The sequence below is a fragment of the Triticum aestivum genome, chromosome 1B (genome assembly GCF_018294505.1).
Source record: "Triticum aestivum cultivar Chinese Spring chromosome 1B, IWGSC CS RefSeq v2.1, whole genome shotgun sequence".
Lineage (NCBI taxonomy): Eukaryota > Viridiplantae > Streptophyta > Magnoliopsida > Poales > Poaceae > Triticum > Triticum aestivum.
This window is the reverse complement of record NC_057795.1, coordinates 371,766,791-371,791,682: the sequence shown is the minus strand read 5'-3', so window position 1 is coordinate 371,791,682 and position 24,892 is coordinate 371,766,791. Positions and strand designations below refer to the sequence as shown.

Here is a 24,892-nt window from a genome sequence, read left to right as displayed (position 1 = left end):
TTACATGTACCGAAGCGAACAGAACATACGTACATGCATAGGCTGGATGGTACGCTAATTCTGGGTGGTGTCCAAAAATCACTGGCCTGGATTTGTCAAACAGGTGAGCAGCGGTTACATACAGACATTGGATTCTCTAGCCCAAAGGTATGCGTAGCGTGCTCCAGCTCCACACGTCCACGGTCCACCACTGATGGGTCCAGGGTAGAGCTAGAAGTCTAGAACGATTGGTTGTGATCAACCTAGTACTCCATTGTTAACACGTGATTCGAGAGTACAGATCTCCCTGTCTGGTCCAGCGCCAAGAACATGCATCTGTCATCAGAGTTTGCTTAGTTGAAGCAAAACATTAAAGAAGTGGTCTCTGCAGAGTCATCATCTATCCAGGGACATTCACAGCCTCAAGTGCCAAGGAACACAGGCAGGCAGCTAGCCATCTGGCTGCAGTGCCCAGGAACACAAAGAAACCAGCCATTTTGCTGCAGTGCCATGAAATTGCATCTCCTGAACCGAAATGAACCAAAAGACCAACACAAGACTCTCACAAGACTCCCAGCCCCCAGGAACACAAGAAGACAGCCATTTTGCTGCAGTGCCAAGGAACACAAAGAAGCCAGCCATTCTGCTGCGGTGCCATGAAATTTCATCTACTAACCAAATGACCAACACAACCCTGCCTGCAAACAGATGACATCGTTTTCAGCAATAGGGCGGAATAAGATGATCACATTTCCTGCCAGCCAGATTGCTCATTCGTTCCAGCATCACATCAGCTAGCCAAGGATTATTAATTCAGCAAGTATGGTGTGATCAGAAACAAGAGCAGCAGAACTGATAGGGGCAAGGCCAAAGGATAAAATCTCTTGGCAATGAGGACTGGTTCATTCATAGATCGATTGCAGCTACCACACAAGAGCATACTAAACCAATATACTCGAGCTATTCTACTCTGGCCTCCCCTACCACCTATACCAAGAAACCAGCATAACAAACAGATTGAATCGAAAGAATTCCCACGGCGCAAAAGAACCAATGCAATGCAGTGAACTTGTTGGCCGGCCCCATCATCCATCAATTCCCCTCGTCGTCCTCGTCGTCCTCGAGCTCGAGCCTCTCCTTCTCGGCTCTGCGCTTCTCCTTCTCCGCCCTGAGCTCCTCGGCCTCCTTGATCCAGAGGTCGGCGAACTCGCAGTCCCTGTACCTGTCGAACCAGGGTCCCCCGCAGGTGTAGTGCAGGGCCTTGGGCTGCGTGGCCGGGTCGTCAGGGTCGACCCTGTTGTGGCCGACGAGGAAGTTCCAGACGAAGGGCACCTCCCCGATCTCGTCGTCGTCGAGCCAGGAGAATCGGTGGAGGAAGGCGCCGGTCTTGGTGCTGACGGCGTCCGGGGTGAGCGCGGCGACGTTCTTGGGGTGGGCGCAGTTGTAGAGCACCATGGAGGACCAGTTCTTGCGCGGGTACACGGTCTGCATGGCGCCGTCCATCTTGGTGGCCTCGAGGGGCTTGTACTCGTGCTTGACGCAGACGACGGCGAGGCGCTTGGCGGCGGCAGCGTCCGAGGGCACGGCGGAGGCGATGAGCTCGGCGACGTCGGCGAGGTAGAGGAAGTCGCAGTCGATGAAGAGCGCCCAGCCGCGGTAGCCGGCGAGGAAGGGGGTGAGGAAGCGGGTGAAGGAGAACTCAGTGCTCTCCATGTGACCCCGCGTGCGCCAGTAGAGCCCCGACGCGCGGAGGTCCGGCTGCCGGATGGGGCGCACGTCGAGCGGCACGGTGGCGTGGCGGATCAGGCTGCGGCGACACACCTCGTAGGCCTCGTGCTCCTTCGGGTCGTACCCGACGAAGACGCGGAACGGCTCCGGCGACGGCGGCACCGTCATGGTCTGGATCTGGGCGGTGGCGAGGGGAATGGAGCGGAGGAGGAGGGCGCGGGCTTTAATGGAGGGGGATGGAGGGAGGCGAGGTGGGGCTGAAAGTACTAAAGATGGCAAACGGGGGGAGGTGATCTTGAGATCTGTTTCGAATCTAATGATCCTGGTGTGTGTTTGGAGACACGAGGGACTGACAGGTTGGGCCAGGGAGCGGGGCCCGTGAGGCAGTGAGACAGAGAGAGGGGATTTTCCTTTCGTCGTCGGTGGGGGATTGACAGCTGGGTAACGCCGGGAGCACCGGCCGCGGGGAAGAGGATGTCGGTGGCGAGGCGGCGTGGATGCGGCACGGCCACGGCACGGGCGGGAACGCGGTCGCCGCGTGGAAATCAGGAGGTGTCCTGTCACATCCCTAGTCTGGTATGACTTAGACTAGCTAGCCATTTGTGCATCATGTTTAAATTTCATTTAAATTTGAAATGAGGATTGGTGGAACCCTCAGAATCATTTTTGAAAATGACCCAAATAAAAATTTCTCCAAAAGGGTTCAAGAAAATGCTCATGTTGCTTTCTGAAAATATTGGACAGAGATAAAAATCAAAACAATATTTTTAGGAGCTCATGGATATTTATTTTGGCCATTTGGATTAATTCGATAAATATTTGCATTGGAAATATATTGCTATATATATGAAATATGGTCCAAAAATTACGCCATTTATAAAGGAGCTCTGGAATAATATATCTAGCTCCTGCAAAATTGGCATAAGGTAATAAATTGATTTAGTATTTTTTTTAAATCAAAACTAATGTCAGAAAAATTAGAAAACAAAAAAAAAATAAAAGAAGGAGAAGCTTACCTGGGGCTCCCCCCTGTGCAGCCCAGCAGCAGCAGGCCGGCCCAGCCAGCAGGCGGCCCAGCCCGCCCCCTCCTCTGTCGTCTTCGTCCTCGACAGAGGGAGGGGAGCGTGCCCGGCGCGCGCGCGCGCCACCGCGCCACGCCACCTCCCTCCCTGCCTGCCTGCCTCTCCCCTCCTCGTCTGGATGCCCCGGACGACGCCACGCAGCCACCCCGACCCCCTCGCACTCCCCCTCGCCCTCGTCCTCTCCTCCGTCTCTCTCTCTCTCACGGCCGAACGCCACCGACGCCATCGCTCGCCGTTGCCGCGGCCACCACCTCCCCCTCTCCCTCGCTTCGAGTCCGGTAGCCCCGCCACGTCGTCCACCACCTCTCCGTCAAGCCGTGCCCCTCCGGACGCCCCGTGGAGCCGCCGCCGTCGTCTTTTCCATCGCCGGCCGCCGTGGATCCCCATCGACGCTCCGGCCGCTTCAGTGCGTCCCCGAGCCCACTTCGACTGCCGCTGCAACCGCGGTGAGCTCTGCCACCGCTTCCCCCTCTCCGTTTAACTGCCCGCGCGCCGTAGCACCGTTCCCCACCACGGCCGAAGCCTCTCGCCGCCGTCCATGTCGCCGTCGCCGTCTCGGCCCGCCTCCGCCCAAACCGAGCCTTCCATTGCGCTCCCAGTGCCACGAGGGTGCCGCCGAGCCCCTCAGGTGGCCTCCCCGTGCCCCGCAGCCCGTTCCCGCTCGAAGCCGAGCTCCGGCCGCCGCCGCGAGCTTTGCTCCGGCGAGCTCCGGCCTCCCCCGCTACTTCCACCTGCCCTACCAGATGCGCGAGAGCCCGGGCTACGCCCCGGTGCTCTCCGACGCCGCCCCCGTGGTCTGTTTCGCGGACGCCGCCGCGTCCAGAGGTCGCCGACGACGACCTCGCCGGCCTGACGAGTGGGCCCCGTCGGCAGGTGATTAGCTTAGTGCTAATCACCGTTAACTAACCCCCCCTGACACTGACAGTGGGCCCCAGCGCCACTAACTTATAATTAGAACTAAATTAACCCCTGTTTAACCCCCCTGTCACTGACGTGTGAACCCCACACGTCAGGTTTGACCCCAGCCAGCCGCAGTTGACCGCTGACGTCGTGCTGACGTCATGCTGGCGCAATATATATATTTCTGGATTTAAATTAAATCAGGAAATTCCAGAAATTGTTTTAAACTTAAAAAATTCATAACAATTCAACCGTAGCTCAGATTAAAATAATTTATATATGAAAAATTATCAGAAAAATGCAATCTTTCCATCTGTACTAGTTTCATGCATGACAAACCAACTTATACATGCTGAATATGAGGAAACACATTATGGCATATATAGGAGCTTAATTTGGAGATGCATTTGAACCTTTGGTTCAAATGGACTTCAAACCAAATGATTACTAGTTACATTAGCTCAAACAGCATCACATCTACATGCCATGTTCATGCATCATATTGTTGCATATGTTTGTGTATTGATTGCCGACACTGTTCCTTCTCGATAGGTCCTGCTCCGGAGTCCGTTCCAGAGTACCTGTCTGTGAAGCAGTGCCTCCTCTGTTGATTTACCAGGCAAGCAAACCCCCTTGTTCATTTCGATAAAACCCTACTCTCTCGCTCCTGCTCTCAGTTATTGCATTAGGACAACAACGGTTCATCTGCTACTTTGTGCTGCGGTAGTTGAACCCATTCCTTTGCATGACCTGTCATTGCCACAGTAAATAGTTGAAACCCACTAGCATGTGTAGGAGTTGATTGAAGCCATTGTTGTGTTCCTACCATGCTATGCCTGCTATTGCTTAGAGTTGTGTCAGGTCTGGTTCATTGGGAATGGATTGGAGTGTTACGATATATTCTGATGCTGAGAGTGAAGTGTGTGAACACGATTTGGTAAAGGTAGCGGTGAGAGGCCATGTAGGAGTACATGGTGGGTTGTCTCACTGGAACCGTCCTTAAGCACTGAGTTCTATGTATGTTGTCCAATGACTCGATACTACCACACATTGGGTTCCGGTAACTCGACCCCTCTCGACTTATTAACCAACTTGGTCTCTGTCCAGGAGTCGCAACTAGTTTCTGGTGTTTGTAGGTAGTGCTATTTTTCTACCAAGTGGCACCCGGCAGGGTGGGCTTGGGACAGACTAGGCACACGTGGCCTGGTGTACCGAGTGGCACCCGGATGGTGGGCTCGGGAACCCTGTACACATCGTTTGGGGCCGTAAGCGACACCCCGGCCGGATCTCCTTGCGGATGGAACCCGAATAGGCGATAAACCTGGACTAGAGTCTTGTGTGGTTAGTCAGGTCGTGGCCGACACCCTCGCCAGGCTTCCGCTTGAAGGTTGCCGAGATACATGACGTGTACATGGCGGTAAGTGGCGAGAGCGTGTGTGAAGAAGTACACCCCTGCAGGGTTAACATGATCTATTCGAATAGCCGGGTCCGCGGTTATGGACTTCTTGGATGCTTACATGGTACATAGACAACTTGAAGTGGATACTCTAAAATGCTCAAGACAAGTGTGAGTGCTATGGATGGCCTTCTCGTAGGGAGACGGGGATGAATCCATAGTAGTGTATTGTATGGTGATTAGTGGACTCGTGTACGTTGTTTCACCTCCAGAGTTTCTGGTAGTCGTAGAACAGGATAGCCACAGAGTCAAAGCTGGCTTGCTGCAACTAAACCCCACATTACCCTCTTGATACAAATGCATGTATGATAGGATCTGATGTAAGTCTTGCTGAGTACCTTTGTACTCATGTTGCTTTATTTATGTTTTGCAGCGGAGACTTCGGTCTTACTAGTGTTCTCATGGACTTCGACTAGTAGCTAGTACCTCAGCTACGATCTTGATCGGATGTTGTAGATAGTCAGGCTCTTCAGCCTTTTTCATTTGTAGATGTCTGTACCCAGACATGTAATGCTTCCGCTTGTTGCTTGTATGCTCTGTATGATGGGTTTTGTGACCCCTGTTTGCAATAAATGCTATGATGGCTCTTCTGAGCCTTTATCTATATGATTGTTGAGTTATGCTGTGATGCCATGTTGTACAGCACATACTTGCATGTTATGCGTACGTGTAATGTGTATTGCTATGTGTGGGATCTGACTATCTAGTTGTTTATTCTTAGTAGCCTCTCTTACCGGGAAATGTCTCCTAGTGCTTCCACTGAGCCCTGGTAGCTTGCTACTGCTCCGGAACACTTAGGCAGGCCGGCATGTGTCCTTCTTCGATCCTGTGTCTGTCCCTTCGGGGAAATGTCACGCGATGAATACCGGAGTCCTGCTAGCCCGCTACAGCCCGGTTCACCGGAGTCCTGTTAGCCCAGTGCTACAGCCTGGATTCACTCGTTGATGACCGACACGTTCGATGCTGGGTCATGGATGCCTGTCCCTGTAAGTTAGTGCCACTTTGGGTTTACGACTAGCCATGTCAGCCCGGGCTCTTTATCATATGGATGCTAGCGACACCATCATATACGTGTGCCAAAATGCGCAAACGGTCCCGGGCAAAGGTAAGGCGACACCCGTGGGGATACCGTGCGTGAGGCCGCAAAGTGATATGATGCGTTACATGCTAGATCGATGTGGCATTGAGTCGGGGTCCTGACAGCGCTGGTATCAGAGCCTGACTGCCTGTAGGATTACCAAGCCAAACTGGTCGAAGTTGAGTCTAGAAATCTTTAGTTATGTAAGGGAATTGATTGTGGGTTGGAACGTAAGGCTCTTTTTACTCCTTATACCTCATGGCCTTCTGATCTGAGTCATCCTATCTTTCCGACGGGATTAAGGAACTAGGCTTCTCTTCCGTCTATCAGGATCACGTGTTACTACTCCGTAGTCCCATAGGATTGGTTGATCAGAGTCATACCCCAGTTTTGAGTATTTCCGGTGTAGTCTGTTTAGTACTACCTCCGAACCTTGAGTGATGATGATGAGTATGTTACCACCCCATTTTTAGTAGGATGTCTCATTCTGAGCATTTTACTGTCGTTATGCTGCCGGAATTTCCCTAGGAGTTCGAGTGATACTAATCCTTGTCCTACATTCTACAGTCTATAGTTGATGCTGACTTCCGTCCTTGGTTCGTCTCTCAGGATGTCATCAGCTAAGCGAAGTTCCGTCGCTCGTAGCCAGAACCACGGAGATGGTAGGAATGAGGATCCTCCTGACCAGCCTTCGTTGACAGAGTTCATGCTAGAGATGGAGAGGAACAAGCGTGAGTCTAACCGTTTGTTGGCACGTATCGAGGAGAACACCGCACATCAGTTCAAAGGGTCTGCTACCATTCATGATTTCATTCGCTTGCACCCACCTACCTTTCATCATTCCATCGAGCCACTCGATGCAGATGACTGGCTCCGTAGCATCACTCATAAGCTGCTTTCCGCGAGCGTAGCTGAAGATGACAAGGTCACTTATGCCACATACCACCTGGAAGGTCCTGCTAGTCTTTGGTGGCAGAACTATGAGACTTTGCTTCCAGCTGGCCAGATTCCTACCTGGAAGGATTTCACTGAGGCTTTTCGCGAGCATCACATTCCCCAGGCCCTCCTTGATCGCAAGAGAGAAGAGTTCTGTAGTCTCACCCAGAATAAGATGGCTGTTGATGCTTATAGCAGAGAGTTCGAGAACCTCGCCCGCTATGCCACAGAAGAAGTGTCCACGGACGCCAAGAAGCAAGGCTAGGTTCCGGAAGGGTCTCAACCCCAAGTTGCGTCGTGATCTCCACCTGCATCATTGTGATACATTCCAAGCCCTTGTGAACAAGGCCATTAATGCAGAGACAGCTCAGCTCACTTACGAGGAGTCTCGTAAGCACACCCGTGATTTGGGATCCTCCTCTGGCTCTAGTTCCCAGAAGCGCCGGATTTGGGTTCCAAACTCCGCTCTTCCTTCCGGTTATACACCGAGGCCATCTCATGTGGTGCCTTCCCCAGCTCAGTCATATGTTCCACCCAGGCCTACTGGTAGACCGCTTGTCAGTGCGGGTCCACGTCCAACCTCAGGGACTTGCTTCACATGCGGGAAGCCAGGACACTATGCACGTGACTGCTCTCAGACTAGTTATGCTCCACCCCAGGCCGAGAAGACTGTTGGCTGTATTAAGCCATCACGCAAGATGATCAGTGTCAAGTCAGTTCCCACTGAACGTGGACGTGTGCATCACGTCTCAGCTAAAGACGCTCATGATGATCCAGATGTCGTTCTTGGTACACTCCTTGTCAATTGTCACCCAGCATCAGTTCTATTCGATACTGGAGCATCTCACTCCTTTCATTTCTGAAGGCTATGCTCGTTTGCACGACATGTCATTTTGTGATATGCCAACTCCGCTTGAAATCCAAACCCCAGGGTCTAGATGGCAGACCACCAGAATCAGCCATGGTAACGAAATCCTTGTTGATAGACTTGTATTCCTTGCATCACTTGTAGCCCTCAAGTCCTCAGATATTAACATCATCTTGGGTATGGACTGGATGACAGCTCATCATGCCAAGATTGATTGTTACACAAGATCTGTTCAGCTTACACACCCATCTGGCAAGATAGTCACCGTCTCCACTAGAGTTGCAAAGCGTCAGCTCTATTCTCTTAATGCCAGCCCTCTTCCAGACCTTGAAGATATCCCGGTAGTCCGTGACTTTCCGGATGTCTTTCCAGAGGAACTGCCAGGTGTTCCACCTGACAGAGATGTAGAGTTCGTCATAGATCTTATCCCAGGAACAGCTCCAATCTCCCGGAGACCTTACAAGATGGCACCCCTAGAACTAGCCGAGCTTAAGAAACAACTCGATGAGTCCTTGCAAAAGGGTTTCATCCGTCCTAGTTCTTCTCCTTGGGCTTGCCCCGTCCTCTTCGTCAAGAAGAAGGATGGTACGGACCGGATGGTTGTAGATTATCGTCCCGTTAATTTGGTCACGATAAAGAACAAGTATCCGCTCCCCAGGATCAACGACCTGTATGATCAGCTCGCTGGATCCTCAGTCTTCTCCAAGATGGATTTGAGGTTAGGATATCACCAAATCAAGATCAGAAACGGGGACATTCCCAAGACAGCTTTTGTCACTCGTTATGGTCAGTACGAGTACACCGTCATGTCCTTTGGCCTAACCAACGCCCCAGCCACATTCTCCCGCTTGATGAACTCGATCTTCATGGAGTACTTAGATAAGTTCGTCGTGGTTTACCTCGATGATATTCTTATTTACTCGAAGAACGAGGAAGAGCATGCCGAACATCTTAGACTTGTGTTAGAAAAACTCAGAGAGCACCGCCTTTATGCCAAGTTCTCCAAGTGTGAATTTTGGTTGCCAGAAGTGACCTACTTAGGCCACGTAATCTCTGGTAAGGGCATTGCTGTCAATCCCGAGAGAGTTCAAGCCGTTCTCGATTGGACTCCACCTGAGACCGTTAAACAAGTTAGGAGTTTCCTTGGTCTAGCCAGCTATTGTCGCCGCTTTGTTGAAAACTTCTCCAAAGTAGCCAAACCCCTCACGGAACTTCTCAAGAAAGATAAAAAGTTCGAGTGGTCCCCACAGTGTGAGTACAGTTTTCAGGAACTGAAAAGACGCCTGACTTCTGCTCCCATACTTGTGCCACCGGATTTCACTAAAGACTTTATTATCTACTGCGACGCCTCACGACAGGGACTAGGTTGCATTCTTATGCAGGATCGTCATGTGATTGCCTATGCATCTCGACAGTTGCATCCACATGAGGAGAATTATCCTACACATGATCTAGAGCTTGCAGCCGTAGTCTATGCACTCAAGACCTGGCGACATTACCTTCTTGGTAAACGTTGCGAGATCTACACCGATCACCAGAGTCTCAAGTATATCTTCACCCAACCAGATCTGAACCTTAGGCAAAGACGTTGGTTGGAGTTGATCACAGATTATGATCTAGGGATTACCTACACCCCAGGCAAAGCCAATGTCATGGCTGATGCTCTAAGCCGTAAATCCTATTGCAACAATCTCATGTTGCAGCAAGGCCAACCACTTCTCCATGAGGAATTCTGTAAGCTTAATCTTCACATAGCTCCTCGCGGATTTCTTTCTACCTTGGTGGCGAAACCTACCCTTGTGGATCTTATCATAGAAGCCCAGAAGCATGATACGGGGATTACCCGGATCAAGAGAAACATTAAGAAGGGAGTTGGTGGATGTTTCTCTATGGATGATCGTGGTGTTGTTTTCTTTGAGAATCGCTTGGTGGTTCCCAAGAAGCAACATCTTCGGCAGTTGATTCTTAAGGAGGCGCATGAATCTCCTCTCACGATTCATCCCGGTAGCACTAAGATGTATCAGGACCTACGCCAGAGGTTCTGGTGGACTAGGATGAAGAGAGAAATCGCTGAGTTCATTGCTAAATGTGACGTTTGTCGTCGCGTTAAGGCAGAGCATCAAAGACCTGCTGGCACCCTTCAGCCTTTAGCTATTCCTGAATGGAAATGGGATAAAGTTGGTATGGACTTCATCACCGGCTTTCCCAGGACCAAGAGAGGGAATAACGCTATCTTCGTAGTCGTTGATCGTCTTTCCAAAGTGGCTCACTTCCTTCCTGTTCGAGAAATATCACTGCTAGTCAGCTTGCTGACTTATATATTTCTCGAATAGTGTCACTTCATGGTGTTCCACTAGAGATCAATTCAGACCGTGGCAGTCTTTTCACTTCTCATTTCTGGGAGAGTTTCCAAACTGCCATGGGAACCCATCTTTCCTTCAGTACCGCTTTCCACCCTCAGTCGAGTGGTCAGGTGGAACGGGTCAATCAAATTCTCAAAGACATGCTCAGAGCTTGCGTTATCTCATTCGGTATGGATTGGGAGAAATGTCTTCCTTTCGCCGAGTTTGCTTATAACAATAGCTACCAATCCAGCCTCAAGAAAGCTCCTTTTGAGGTTCTCTATGGACGAAGATGTCGAACACCTTTGAACTGGTCAGAAACCGGTGAAAGACAATTCTTTGGACCGGACATGATCCAGGAGGCAGAAGAGCAAGTTCGCATCATTCGTGAGAATTTGAAAACAGCCCAGTCTCGTCAAAAGAGTCAGTATGATCGTCATCATAAGGATATGACTTATGAAGTTGGCGAAAGGGCTTACCTCCGGGTTACTCCTTTGAAGGGTACCCATCGTTTCGGTATCAAGGGCAAGTTGGCTCCTCGTTACATTGGTCCTTTCGCATTCTCGCTAAACGAGGAGAGGTTGCCTACCAGTTGGAACTACCCCCACATCTTTCTCGAGTTCATGATGTCTTCCACGTCTCTCAACTCAGGCGTTGCTTCTCGGATCCTATCCGCGGAGTGGACCACGAAACGCTTGATCTCCAAGATAACCTCACATACCGAGAGTACCCGGTTCGCATTCTTGATCAAGCAGAGCGTGTTACCCGACGTCAGAACATCAAGTTTCTCAAAGTTCAGTGGTCTCATCATTCCGAGAGAGAAGCTACTTGGGAGCGAGAAGATCGTCTTCGACTGGAGTACCCCGCTTTCTTTCCGTCGACCCCTGAATCTCGGGACGAGATTTTTCCAAGTGGGGGCGAGTTGTCACATCCCTAGTCTGGTATGACCTAGACTAGCTAGCCATTTGTGCATCATGTTTAAATTTCATTTAAATTTGAAATGAGGATTGGTGGAACCCTCAGAATCATTTTTAAAAATGACCCAAATAAAATTTTCTCCAAAAGGGTCCAAGAAAATGCTCATGTTGCTCTCTGAAAATATTGGACAGAGATAAAAATCAAACCAATATTTTTAGGAGCTCATGGATATTTATTTTGGCCATTTGGATTAATTCGATAAATATTTGCATTGGAAATATATTGCTATATATATGAAATATGGTCCAAAAATTATGCCATTTATAAAGGAGCTCTGGAATAATATATCTAGCTCCTGCAAAATTGGCATAAGGTAATAAATTGATTTAGTATTTTTTTTAAATCAAAACTAATGTCAGAAAAATTAGAAAACAAAAAAAAAAATAAAAGAAGGAGAAGCTTACCTGGGGCTCCCCCCTGTGCAGCCCAGCAGCAGCAGGCCGGCCGAGCCAGCAGGCGGCCCAGCCCGCCCCCTCCTCTGTCGTCTTCGTCCTCGACAGAGGGAGGGGAGCGTGCCCGGCGCGCGCGCGCGCCACCGCGCCACGCCACCTCCCTCCCTGCCTGCCTGCCTCTCCCCTCCTCGTCTGGATGCCCCGGACGACGCCACGCAGCCACCCCGACCCCCTCGCACTCCCCCTCGCCCTCGTCCTCTCCTCCGTCTCTCTCTCTCTCACGGCCGAACGCCACCGACACCACCGCTCGCTGTTGCCGCGGCCACCGCCTCCCCCTCTCCCTCGCTTCGAGTCCGGTAGCCGCGCCACGTCGTCCACCACCTCTCCGTCAAGCCGTGCCCCTCCGGACGCCCCGTGGAGCCGCCGCCGTCGTCTTTTCCATCGCCGGCCGCTGTGGATCCCCATCGACGCTCCGGCCGCTTCAGTGCGTCCCCGAGCCCACTTCGACTGCCGCTGCAACCGCGGTGAGCTCTGCCACCACTTCCCCCTCTCCGTTTAACTGCCCGCGCGCCGTAGCACCGTTCCCCACCACGGCCGAAGCCTCTCGCCGCCGTCCATGTCGCCGTCGCCGTCTCGGCCCGCCTCCGCCCAAACCGAGCCTTCCATTGCGCTCCCAGTGCCACGAGGGTGCCGCCGAGCCCCTCAGGTGGCCTCCCCGTGCCCCGCAGCCCGTTCCCGCTCGAAGCCGAGCTCCGGCCGCCGCCGCGAGCTTTGCTCCGGCGAGCTCCGGCCTCCCCCGCTACTTCCACCTGCCCTACCAGATGCGCGAGAGCCCGGGCTACGCCCCGGTGCTCTCCGACGCCGCCCCCGTGGTCTGTTTCACGGACGCCGCCGCGTCCAGAGGTCGCCGACGACGACCTCGCCGGCCTGACGAGTGGGCCCCGTCGGCAGGTGATTAGCTTAGTGCTAATCACCGTTAACTAACCCCCCCTGACACTGACAGTGGGCCCCAGCGCCACTAACTTATAATTAGAACTAAATTAACCCCTGTTTAACCCCCCTGTCACTGACGTGTGAACCCCACACATCAGGTTTGACCCCAGCCAGCCGCAGTTGACCGCTGACGTCGTGCTGACGTCATGCTGGCGCAATATATATATTTCTGGATTTAAATTAAATCAGGAAATTCCAGAAATTGTTTTAAACTTAAAAAATTCATAACAATTCAACCGTAGCTCAGATTAAAATAATTTATATATGAAAAATTATCAGAAAAATGCAATCTTTCCATCTGTACTAGTTTCATGCATGACAAACCAACTTATACATGCTGAATATGAGGAAACACATTATGACATATATAGGAGCTTAATTTGGAGATGCATTTGAACCTTTGGTTCAAATGGACTTCAAACCAAATGATTACTAGTTGCATTAGCTCAAACAGCATCACATCTACATGCCATGTTCATGCATCATATTGTTGCATATGTTTGTGTATTGATTGCCGACACCGTTCCTTCTCGATAGGTCCTGCTCCGGAGTCGTTCCAGAGTACCTGTCTGTGAAGCAGTGCCTCCTCTGTTGATTTACCAGGCAAGCAAACCCCCTTGTTCATTTCGATAAAACCCTACTCTCTCGCTCCTGCTCTCAGTTATTGCATTAGGACAACAACGGTTCATCTGCTACTTTGTGCTGCGGTAGTTGAACCCATTCCTCTGCATGACCTGTCATTGCCACAGTAAATAGTTGAAACCCACTAGCATGTGTAGGAGTTGATTGAAGCCATTGTTGTGTTCCTACCATGCTATGCCTGCTATTGCTTAGAGTTGTGTCAGGTCTGGTTCATTGGGAATGAATTGGAGTGTTACGATATGTTCTGATGCTGAGAGTGAAGTGTGTGAACACGATTTGGTAAAGGTAGCGGTGAGAGGCCATGTAGGAGTACATGGTGGGTTGTCTCACTGGAACCGTCCTTAAGCACTGAGTTCTATGTATGTTGTCCAATGACTCGATACTACCACACATTGGGTTCCGTAACTCGACCCCTCTCGACTTATTAACCAACTTGGTCTCTGTCCAGGAGTCGCAACTAGTTTCTGGTGTTTGTAGGTAGTGCTATTTTTCTACCAAGTGGCACCCGGCAGGGTGGGCTTGGGACAGACTAGGCACACGTGGCCTGGTGTACCGAGTGGCACCCGGATGGTGGGCTCGGGAACCCTGTACACATCGTTTGGGGCCGTAAGCGACACCCCGGCCGGATCTCCTTGCGGATGGAACCCGAATAGGCGATAAACCTGGACTAGAGTCTTGTGTGGTTAGTCAGGTCGTGGCCGACACCCTCGCCAGGCTTCCGCTTGAAGGTTGCCGAGATACATGACGTGTACATGGCGGTAAGTGGCGAGAGCGTGTGTGAAGAAGTACACCCCTGCAGGGTTAACATGATCTATTCGAATAGCCGGGTCCGCGGTTATGGACTTCTTGGATGCTTACATGGTACATAGACAACTTGAAGTGGATACTCTAAAATGCTCAAGACAAGTGTGAGTGCTATGGATGGCCTTCTCGTAGGGAGACGGGGATGAATCCATAGTAGTGTATTGTATGGTGATTAGTGGACTCGTGTACGTTGTTTCACCTCAAGAGTTTCTGGTAGTCGTAGAACAGGATAGCCACAGAGTCAAAGCTGGCTTGCTGCAACTAAACCCCACATTACCCTCTTGATACAAATGCATGTATGATAGGATCTGATGTAAGTCTTGCTGAGTACCTTTGTACTCATGTTGCTTTATTTATGCTTTTGCAGCGGAGACTTCGGTCTTACTAGTGTTCTCGTGGACTTCGACTAGTAGCTAGTACCTCAGCTACGATCTTGATCGGATGTTGTAGATAGTCAGGCTCTTCAGCCTTTTTCATTTGTAGATGTCTGTACCCAGACATGTAATGCTTCCGCTTGTTGCTTGTATGCTCTGTATGATGGGTTTTGTGACCCCTGTTTGCAATAAATGCTATGATGGCTCTTCTGAGCCTTTATCTATATGATTGTTGAGTTATGCTGTGATGCCATGTTGTACAGCACATACTTGCATGTTATGCGTACGTGTAATGTGTATTGCTATGTGTGGGATCTGACTATCTAGTTGTTTATTCTTAGTAGCCTCTCTTACCGGGAAATGTCTCCTAGTGCTTCCACTGAGCCCTGGTAGCTTGCTACTGCTCCGGAACACTTAGGCAGGCCGGCATGTGTCCTTCTTCGATCCTGTGTCTGTCCCTTCGGGGAAATGTCACGCGATGAATACCGGAGTCCTGCTAGCCCGCTACAGCCCGGTTCACCGGAAGTCCTGTTAGCCCAGTGCTACAGCCTGGATTCACTCGTTGATGACCGACACGTTCGATGCTGGGTCATGGATGCCTGTCCCTGTAAGTTAGTGCCACTTTGGGTTTACGACTAGCCATGTCAGCCCGGGCTCTTTATCATATGGATGCTAGCGACACCATCATATACGTGTGCCAAAATGCGCAAACGGTCCCGGGCAAAGGTAAGGCGACACCCGTGGGGATACCGTGCGTGAGGCCGCAAAGTGATATGAGGTGCTACATGCTAGATCGATGTGGCATTGAGTCGGGGTCCTGACATGTCCGCGGCCTGCGGCGTGGGTCGGGGGTCACTGGACGCCCATGTGCTTCGGTGTAGGGGTGTCGCGTGCTGTGGTCGCGCCTCGTCAAACTGTCAGAGTCCATCCTCTTATATTTCTTCACCCCTTTCTGACTGATTAAGACTTCGGATGATTATCGACAACCATGTGACGGGCTAAACGCTCTTATATTTTTTCACGAAGGGAATAGTTTTATCTGAGTTGCTAATAAACATTTCTAAGGTTTAATTAAGATCAATCTTAAAGAATATTTTTGCTTTTCAGTGAAAGCAAAGATTTTCAGTAACTGAACTAGTTGTTTACCGTCGGAAACACTGGCAAATCTGGAGTTTTTTATGACAATTTATATTGGCGAGATGGTGGCAAATTTAGTTTGCAAGAAAACAATGAACTGAGATGGATTTACCGTGCTCGCCAACTAAACTTGTCATACTCAGAGAATATAATTGGTCATGAAAAATGTGAGTCGCACGGTCAAAAATCTGATGTAAAATTTGTAGTGGAGTCCCTTATTTCATAGATTCGCATAACCGCACACTCTGGAGGGATCGTCTAGCGAACGGTCGTGAGAGGGTCGAACGACCGAACGATTGCTGGAACTGCTCATATGGAACAAGCTATCATACAAGAAATATTTAATTTTAAGCAACTTGGGGAAGAATGTCTCCCTCAAGCTTGTGGACGCTTATTACATTTTTAAAACATCTGATCATCCTCTTAAAAGTAATAAAATTGTTGGTGTAATAATTTGCCTCCTTATATTTTGGAGTTTGTTGACATAAACAGTGTGGGACTTATATATTTGCTAGTGCACACAGAGTAACAGGTCCCTGGAATCAAGAGGAGTTTGGTTCAAACGGCGAAGATAATTCTGTGCATTGAAGTGAAGGTTATCACCGAAGATTATAATAACAAGAGTGACCCCTCAAAAATTGCTGAAGTGAAGCAACTTGTTCGGTGCTTGCCCGAAGGAAGTGACTGCATCCGAGAAGTTTGAAGACAAAGTGAAGACGTAGCATTTATTTCGTTGTTTCTCTTCTCTTTATTGAGTCACAGGACCACTGTACTATTAAGAGGAGTGTAGCGTTCAAAACTTTGATTCTATGATGCTAAAACCCAAATCCCATGAATGTTGCGAGAGAAATCTCTTTGTGTTCTGAGCAAATACTGTTGGGGAACGTTGCATGGAAACAAAAAAAAATCTACGCACACGCAAGATCTATCCATGGAGATGCATAGCAACGAGAGGGGAGAGTATGTCTACATACCCTCATAGACCATAAAGCGGAAGCGTTTATTAACGTGGTTGATGTAGTCGAACTTCTTCGTGATCCGACCGATCAAGTACCGAATATATGACACCTTCGCGTTCAGCACACGTTCAACTCGATGACGCCCTTGCCTTCTTGATCCAGCAAGACGGTCGAAGTAGAAGATGAGTCCCAGCAGCACGACGGCGTGGACACGGTGATGGTAAACTCGTTCTCGCAGGGCTTCGCTGAGCACTGCAGAGAAACTGGACGGAGGACTAAACTGTGGAGAGGGGCGCCGCACACGGCTAAGAGATTGCCATGGTCTTGTGTGGTGCCCCCTCCCTCATATATACTAGTAGAACGCTCGTGCGTTGCTACGGGCTATAATGCCTTTAAAGGAATGAAAAAAATGATCATGGTCATCTTTGAGGTCGAAGCTCATTTCTCCCTCATATGCCCAGGTGTGCCCGGACATCAAACGGGCACCCAACAGGCTCAAAAAAAATCAAACAGTCCGGGCTCCCCCAAATCCAACCCATATGTATGGGAGAAATGTGTTTGTCTTGACTATTTGACATTTTATCTCCAACGTGCGATCCAACAAAAACCCCACCCAACAACACACGCTTTCCTTTTCTTGTTGGACTCACCCCTTCCCGCTCGGTTTCCCGCTGTAGCGGGACATTGCTCGCCGGAGCCCTCTCTTTTAAAACTGGATGGCGCTCATCTCACCTTCGCCATGACGCCATCTCTCCTTCACATCGTACTTCCCCATGGACCACTAAGGTGGAGTCCCCCTTCAACCGCCCGCCCTTCGGTCTGATCCACTACCCCTGTGTTCGTGTTGCTCTACCACCACCATCAAGGGGGGGGGGGTGATGTGTGCGTAGCCTGTGATGCCCCCAAGCCAAGAAGGTACATCCGATGTCTCCTAAATCATTCTCAAGTTGTAACATACAGTTGAATGTCGTGCATTACCACAATTTTTTTTATGATGTCCATTGTTGGGCATGCAAGTCATACACCACCGTGTCCATTATTAACTCTTGAAGCAACTAACCAATGCATTTACCCTTCTATGCTAACCAAAAAATTGTACGCCTTGATGAAAAAATGAATCGCACGCTCGTGCAATTTGCTTCAAAGCCATCCTAAAGAAATGCAATTTGCCACATTTTGTAAGTAGGGAATTATTCCGCTCAGACACCCTTAACTGAACAAATCAACCCCAACCCCATCCCGCTCACTCTCTACCCTCACTCTTATGACAAAATCCACCAGATTGTATTCTAAGTGAGCCAATGATCGAAGCCGGTGGCAAATCACTCTCGATGTCGAGGGACATATCCTCTTGATTGGAGGTGGTGACGATCCCTCTCAATGTTGAGGGCCTGGAGAATGGTGTCCTCTTTGCGGGCGCACCTGGGGCCAATCAGGCGATCTTGTCCGTGTGGTGGCGCACAATCTGCACCTTGCCTTGCCTTGGAGATGCAACCCTCTAGATCCATCTCTTGGCAACACAAGGATTCATGCACTCGCTGGATCCCAAGTTCTCATCGATCTCAAATGAAGGTGGCACCATGATGTGGATCGGTGGCAAAGTGGTGGCTCACAGCGGCATGGAGGGTAGTAACCCTAGCGTGTTGCAGGGTTGGCGCCAGGACGATAGGTATGTGTGTGTGTCCATTGTGTGAAGTGGGAGGGAGGTGGGTGGGGTGAGCAGTTGTGTCAGAAAAAAATTAGGAGGGGTGAAAATAAACCAGTGGGGAAAGGGATTGGATAAAAAATGATTGGGGAGGCCTAGCTAATTGCCCTTGCATGCCACGAGATATAAAAAGAATACTTTGATCAAAATGATTATTGTAATCTAGAAATGTTCGTCGAATATTTCAAGATGTCACTGACAACAAAAATAAGAATATGATGGTGAGAAACTGATTCTCACCTTTTCCGCTCGACAATTGCCATGTTTCCTTAACCATCTTCCCCTTGCAAGAAGACAAAATAACATCTTTCTCCGCACCCCTCACGTTCATTTTTGCCACCGCGTCATTGCCCTTTTTTCAAAGTCATGTACATCTATAGTTTATATCTTCTTATCGATTCAAGAGGTTCTTTTTTCTCTTTATTGGCAATCAGATCGTGCAATTTCAGGGAGTGGTAACTTAAACGTTCAATTATTTTTCATATTTACTTAATTCATCTTTACCAGGTGTTGTGAGTAACCTCGATGTGAGGTGCTTACATTAATGTCGTAATTTATCTAAAGAGAATACCATCTTTGGCAAGTGTTGTGAGTAATGAGTAACCTTAATGCTTGTGCTTCTTTTGTGACATGGCCATAGAGGGGTTGGGCCCTGTATTAATGAAGGGATTAATGACATTGCATCCCTATTGGGAGTATTAATGAAGGGATTAATGCCATTGCATCCCTATTGGGATTAACTACCTGCTATACTATGTAATCCTACAACCTTATGTCATTTGGGTAAAACTCTGCGTAACCAATGCATTCAATATTCAGCAAGTCCATAAAGCAGACAACTTTAGCAACTTTTGAATCGACTAAATCATGATAAGCGTACATCATTGACATTGAAATTACAATATTCTTATGTGCTACATTCAATTATTGGTCTTTGTTCAGATATCTCAATTCTCCATTTTGAAAACCCAAAATTTGATCTCTATTACAAGATTAGCAACCTCAATGGATTGTATCAAGATCTATATGCGAGTGGCTTGCTCATTTGTAAAATCATACACGCATATACAATTCATTGAGTAGATATGTAGGTTGGAATAAAATTATATTGGAAAGAATTATATTTATTAAATGGGTGAAACAAATTAACTAGGTGCATCTCCATGAGCAAAAAAGTGTCTCCCCAAAATCTATGGGATATGAGATGCATAAAAGTTGCAGAATATCTTTACTTTCATGCAGGGATTGTACAATGGCCAGTCAAATAAAAAAGTCAGAGTGAACGATATAAAGAATAACGAGTAAGGTAGGAAATACGCAATTTGATGAGTAAGGAATACATGTGCAATAGAGAATTATAAATGATGTTACTTCTGTAATTTGCTTGTGAGAAAAGTCATGTGAGATAGAGATAACTGCGAAAATAGAAAAATATGATAATAAACTTGCAATATAGAATCAGAAATCTTTGTAGCCCTCGAAGTTTATCTATCCATATTGTATTGGAAAATGGAAACTATTATTCGTAGAATTTTATCTATACATGTTAATGTTTAAGCATAAATTATGATGACAATACAAAATTAACTATTGTAAGATAATGATCTCGAATTCAAGTTGCTCTTCAATGGAAATTCAATAATACGCACAACAGGATGCATATATAATGTTACAACCCGGTATTTACTCCATCATCACCTACACAATTAGAAGAATGCTTTGTCAGAATATAAAAAAAGGTGCTAAGATGGATGCCAATTAAAGGTTGCAGAGTGAAACAAAATATAAGCTTGTGTTTGATTAGTCATATAAATAACAACAGAGCAACAAGCACTATCATCCATGATTTTTTCACATCACAATATATTGCCTACCGGTTTTCCGATGCCACATGAGTTCGTCCCTTACCGTCTTTGTAGTCTCTTCCTCTCAGGTAATGGCACATGTTGTCATGTTGTGAGTAGATCATCGATGTGACGTGGATCAAGTTATCTGAATTAGGTGGATCAGCAACCAAGCCGAGAAGCAAGAGACGAAGGGATTTTCGCCTACTACATGACCGGAGGTGTTTGAGCTCCCGCCGCTTAGAGTAGGTCGAGGAGTCGCGCCTCAGCAGCGCCGCTGCCAACCAGATCCTCCTCGAGGCCGTGTAGTACGAGAAGATCGTCCACATCATCGATGGGTGGACATGGAGGGAAACATTGGTGCATCTTGGAGCGAGGGCAGGGAGTGTCGGCGGCGGCGAAGAGAGAAATCGGGTGTAAGAAACCCTAGCCGTCTGACAGAGAGAGAAAGAGGAGACTGTGAATGTAGATCGAGAAACAAAATATGCAGTGCTGGTTTTTTCTCTCAGCATCAATAGTAGAGATGTGTATGGATGCGCGGGTGATTGATTTGCATGGCCTGCCTGTGCGTGTTTAAGGAATGATTGATTTGGATTGATTTGGATAGCCTGCCCATGCGTGTTTCCTAGTTTTTTGGTATGTGATCTTTTGTTATGGAACAAACATGTGTTTTGGTAGGTGTCTCACAGGACATACCATATACCAGAGATAGCAAAGATTTGCTGCGTGATTTTTTTATAGGCAAATGGGGATGTACAAGTGCAGGGAAGCAACCGCATATGGTAAGTGCGATCCGAGAAGTACATGATTTTTTACCCCTTTTGCAATTTATTTGTAAAGAGATAAAAAACCAATGGTATGGGGGTGGTGGGAGATGGGAGGAAATAAAACCGGACACAAACAAAACCGGAGTACCAGGCTACCAACGGCTCCATTAGGTGAGGGAAGGCAGCCAGAGGCGCCCCAAGGGTGGCCGGTCGGCCCCCTTGGGCTCCTACCCTCTAGCGCCCCCCCTTTCTTGTATGCCTGCGGGGAGAAGGCACAAGGAGGTGGTGCCTGATGAGGATATAGACCTAGGGTAGGGTCATAGGCCTGGCCTACTTACCCTACCCAAGGTCACTACCCTAGAAGCAAAGAAGCTCAAGAGATAACAGGGAGTACCCAAGGAAGACGTCGAGTGATATCCACTCGACCAATCATATCACTCGGGTATCCCAACTTCCCAAAGATCACTCGACCATACAAGAAACGACTCGACCTATGAAGACCAGGAGTCAGATGGAACTACAATGGTCGGACGTTCACTCCATCGTCTTCATGGACATTAATGACACTTAAAGCTGGCATTATTAGTAATGCTCCTCCTTTATGTACATTGAACCCTCTGTAACGGAGGGGGGCTGGGGTCCTGGCGCACTCTATATAAGCCACCCCCCTCCTCCGGGAAAGGGGTTCACACCCCCTGTAAAACATCACACACATATAATCCAATCGACCGCCTCCGGGCACCGAGACGTAGGGCTTTTACTTCCACCGCGAAGGGCCTGAACTCGTAAACCTAGTGTGTACAACTTCACCATAGCTGAGATCTTGCCTCTCCATACCTACCCACCTTTCTACTGTCAGTCTTATGACCACGACAGTTGGCACCCATCGTGGGGCAGGAGTCTTAGCGACTTGATTGGTGAAGTTGCGATTTTTCCAATCCCCATCGACATGATTTCCGGCAGTGGATTAGCTGAGGGCCGCGGGATCCATCTCGGCGCGCTCGTTTTCATCGCCGACGACTCCGCCTGGCTTCAGGAAGCTCCCCTTGATGTCAAGGCACTCCCCGACTGAGGGGCTACACACTTTCGCGCGTGCGTACGCGGCGTCCTTCTCCGGCAACCGTCGACCCAGTATCGGTTGGCTCTCGTGGTGTCTTCTCTCCCTGCTATTCGCCGCCGCAAGCGATCCGGTCGGTCGCGGCTTCAGCAGTGGGTAAAACATGCGGTGGCTCGTCATTCGGCCACCCATCAAGTCACGGCAATCGAGCTTGACGAAACTCTCTACGGCCTGTTCGATCTGTCGACTGGCTCCGTCGAGACCGCATCCGAGTGCGATAGCAGCGACCCTGCGGCTGAAGTTTTAATGGTCGACGGACTGCATAGTCCGCCTGGCTTCCGCCACGACGACGGCGGTAAGGGTGGCGGTGATCCATCGCGCGTTCACAAGGAGTACCATCCCAAACCCCTCTCTTCGCAGCAGAGGAAAGAACTTCATCGTCGCAACATGGATGCACTTCACACGCCCATCGTTGGGGAAACACCCGAGGCTCGGGCCTTGGAAGAGGTGCGCTTGGCCAATTTGGCCGAGCGTACTCGAATAGAGAACCTTCAGCACGCACTCGACGAGCGCGCTCGGGAGCGGATCCCCGAGTCTAGTCGACGACAACTTTTTCCGCCTCAACCTAAGGTATACCGCACTCCGATTCAAAATCTCACTGCCGCGGCCCGTATAGCAGAGTCAATTCAGCCTTCCCAGTCGGTGGCTGACAGAGGTTTGATGCAGATCCGGGCCTTACTCCGGGCAGCAGGGGAATAGAACACAACGATGTCCTAGTCGCGGGACATGACTCATAGCAGGTCCGTCGTGGCGGATACAGTTCAGTTGGCCCATAGCCCAAGATCGCCTCTGCGGCGCGGAGGTCGTGGGCATCAGCAGGATCGGTACAGGAACCATGAGCAATATGATCACCGACTCGGCCGTGACGACCGTCGTCGGCTGCCCACTGTCGGTGTGCAAAAGTAGGGGCTCTCCTTTTGACCCCTTTACTTGTGCACGGGCAGTCAGAGCCACCCGCCACGGCCACGCATAGAAGGGCAAGGGAGGGAAGCCGGAGAGAAGCCGAAAGCACAAAGACAAACAAAACAACGTCAAGGACCAAGGCCACGGAGATCGGATGGACGAAGCAGGTTTCCCCGGCAAGGACCCTTGCCGGGGGAGCCTCAGCAGCCCCAGCAAGACACTTGCTGGGGCAGCTCGCCCACACCAACAGAGCGAGCCACCTTCGAGCCCACCAACGCTAACAAATGCGTTGGGGCAGGGCTCGGGAGGCACCTCCGTGGTGGCATGCAGATCTTTGTGAAGACAAAGGATATTCAAGATCAGATGAGGATTGGAAGGCAACGATCCTCGGCAGGGTTCCTGCCGAGGAAGCCTACAAGACCCCCGGCAAGGTCCTTGTCGGGGACAACGGCGCGCCACGGCAAGACCCTTGATAGGCCACCCGGCAAGACCCTCGCCAGGGGCGCCAGCGGGGCCACTGCCAGGCCCACACTAGCCAAGTCTCCGTCGCCGTTCACATGCAGCTGCCGACCCAACCAGCTAGATAGGCACCTATGTGGCAGCATGGAGCCCTTCGTGGAGGCTCCACCACCGCGCCACCTCAGCTGCTTGCTTGCCTACATGGCACCACATGCATCACTGGCCAGGGAGCGTGTCAAAGCGAGGAGGAGCGGCGACGGACGGGACGGGCCTCGCTCCCGTCCCCGATAAAGTGAAGGGACACCTAAGCCTCGCATTAAATGTGCCTTGTCCTGTAATACCAGCGATAGGCTCGCAGCACTGTAGCGCTTTCCACCTCATGTGTGCCACTGTGGCAGCCCCTTTCGCCTATAAAAGGAGGCCCAAGGCACACTGGAAAAGGATTCGGCTTTTTGGAAGCAGGAAACACCCATAGCTAGTTCGAGAGCTCAAGAACACTAAATACAATCCACCAAAGTAGGACTGTAGGGTTTTACGCATCCTTGCGGCCCGAACCTGGGTAAACCACCCTTGTGCTAATTACTAGTCCCGCTCTTCTCACGATCCCGCACTCCGCAACCGTAGTAGGGATCCTTGTGATCCCATAGGTGTCGTTCCCCACCGACATCTTTGGCGCGCCAGGCAGGGGGCGCAAATTGTGAGAATCTGGTCTAGTAGCCAGCCCAGCAGTTCATCATCGCCATGGCTCCTAAGAAGAAGACGACCACGGTGATCGGTTCATCCGGGACCAGACTGCCGTCACCCTTGTGGGCCAGTAGCGGGCCAGTCACGGAGAGAACCTGTGGCGTGGCCCGTGAACACCCACATCGCCCTGGTAGTCCAGGCCCGGCGGGCGGCGGCGTTTGTACGACGAGCGACGAGCCGCGCGACGCCGGCCCCAGAGACGGAGTCGGACCCCCCGCAGGCGGTGCGGGGCCCTCCAAGGGCGTCGTCATGCCGCCAACTGACGACACGGCGACCTCCAAGACACCAACGCCAGCGCCCAGGGCGTGCTCTTCTCAGATTGCACCCGATGAGCAGCGCCGCCCCGCTGGTGACCCAGGGCGCCGCCCTGGGAAGAGCCCCATGCATCCTTCGCAGGATGAGGGAGGCCATCGTGCGCGCCCAGGCGCCGATGAGGGTGGCGAACGACTGCGGAGCCGTGGTGAGGCTCCTTCTAACGTGGTTAGAAGTCGAAGCACATCGCGGTCCACCCAGCTCTCGCCGCCGCCCATGCCCGCAGAAGCCCTAGCACACGCGCAACTGCTCCTTGACTTCCCTCCCACTGCGGAGAAGCTTGACGAATGGAGGGCTACCGTCCGAAGCCTCATCGGCATCGCCAACGACGATGAGTTGTGGCCGGCGGAACCCGTAGGCCGTCGCTCCGTCGAGCCACCACATGCCAGCGGG

General features: G+C 50.3%; 1 protein-coding gene across 1 annotated transcript; it reads right to left on the bottom strand.

The window, feature by feature from the left end:
- Positions 1-769: 769 nt before the first annotated feature.
- Positions 770-24,598, bottom strand: LOC123078624 (uncharacterized). The gene is made up of 2 exons (XM_044501195.1): positions 24,283-24,598; positions 770-2,264 (listed from the first exon to the last, which is right to left on the bottom strand). The coding sequence occupies exons 1-2, from the start codon at positions 24,596-24,598 to the stop codon at positions 1,072-1,074; spliced, it is 1,509 nt and encodes a 502-aa protein (XP_044357130.1). The 3' UTR covers positions 770-1,071.
- Positions 24,599-24,892: the final 294 nt, after the last annotated feature.

What these genes read in the sequence shown, in the direction of transcription:
- LOC123078624 (XM_044501195.1), bottom strand. Translation starts at nt 24,598, where the DNA reads ATGGCCTCCCTCATCCTGCGAAGGATGCATGGGGCTCTTCCCAGGGCG. An exon ending in GTTCACGGGCCACGCCACAG is followed by an intron (nt 2,265 to 24,282) that starts GTTCTCTCCGTG and finishes GGGATGTGACAG; the next exon opens with GACACCTCCTGATTTCCACG.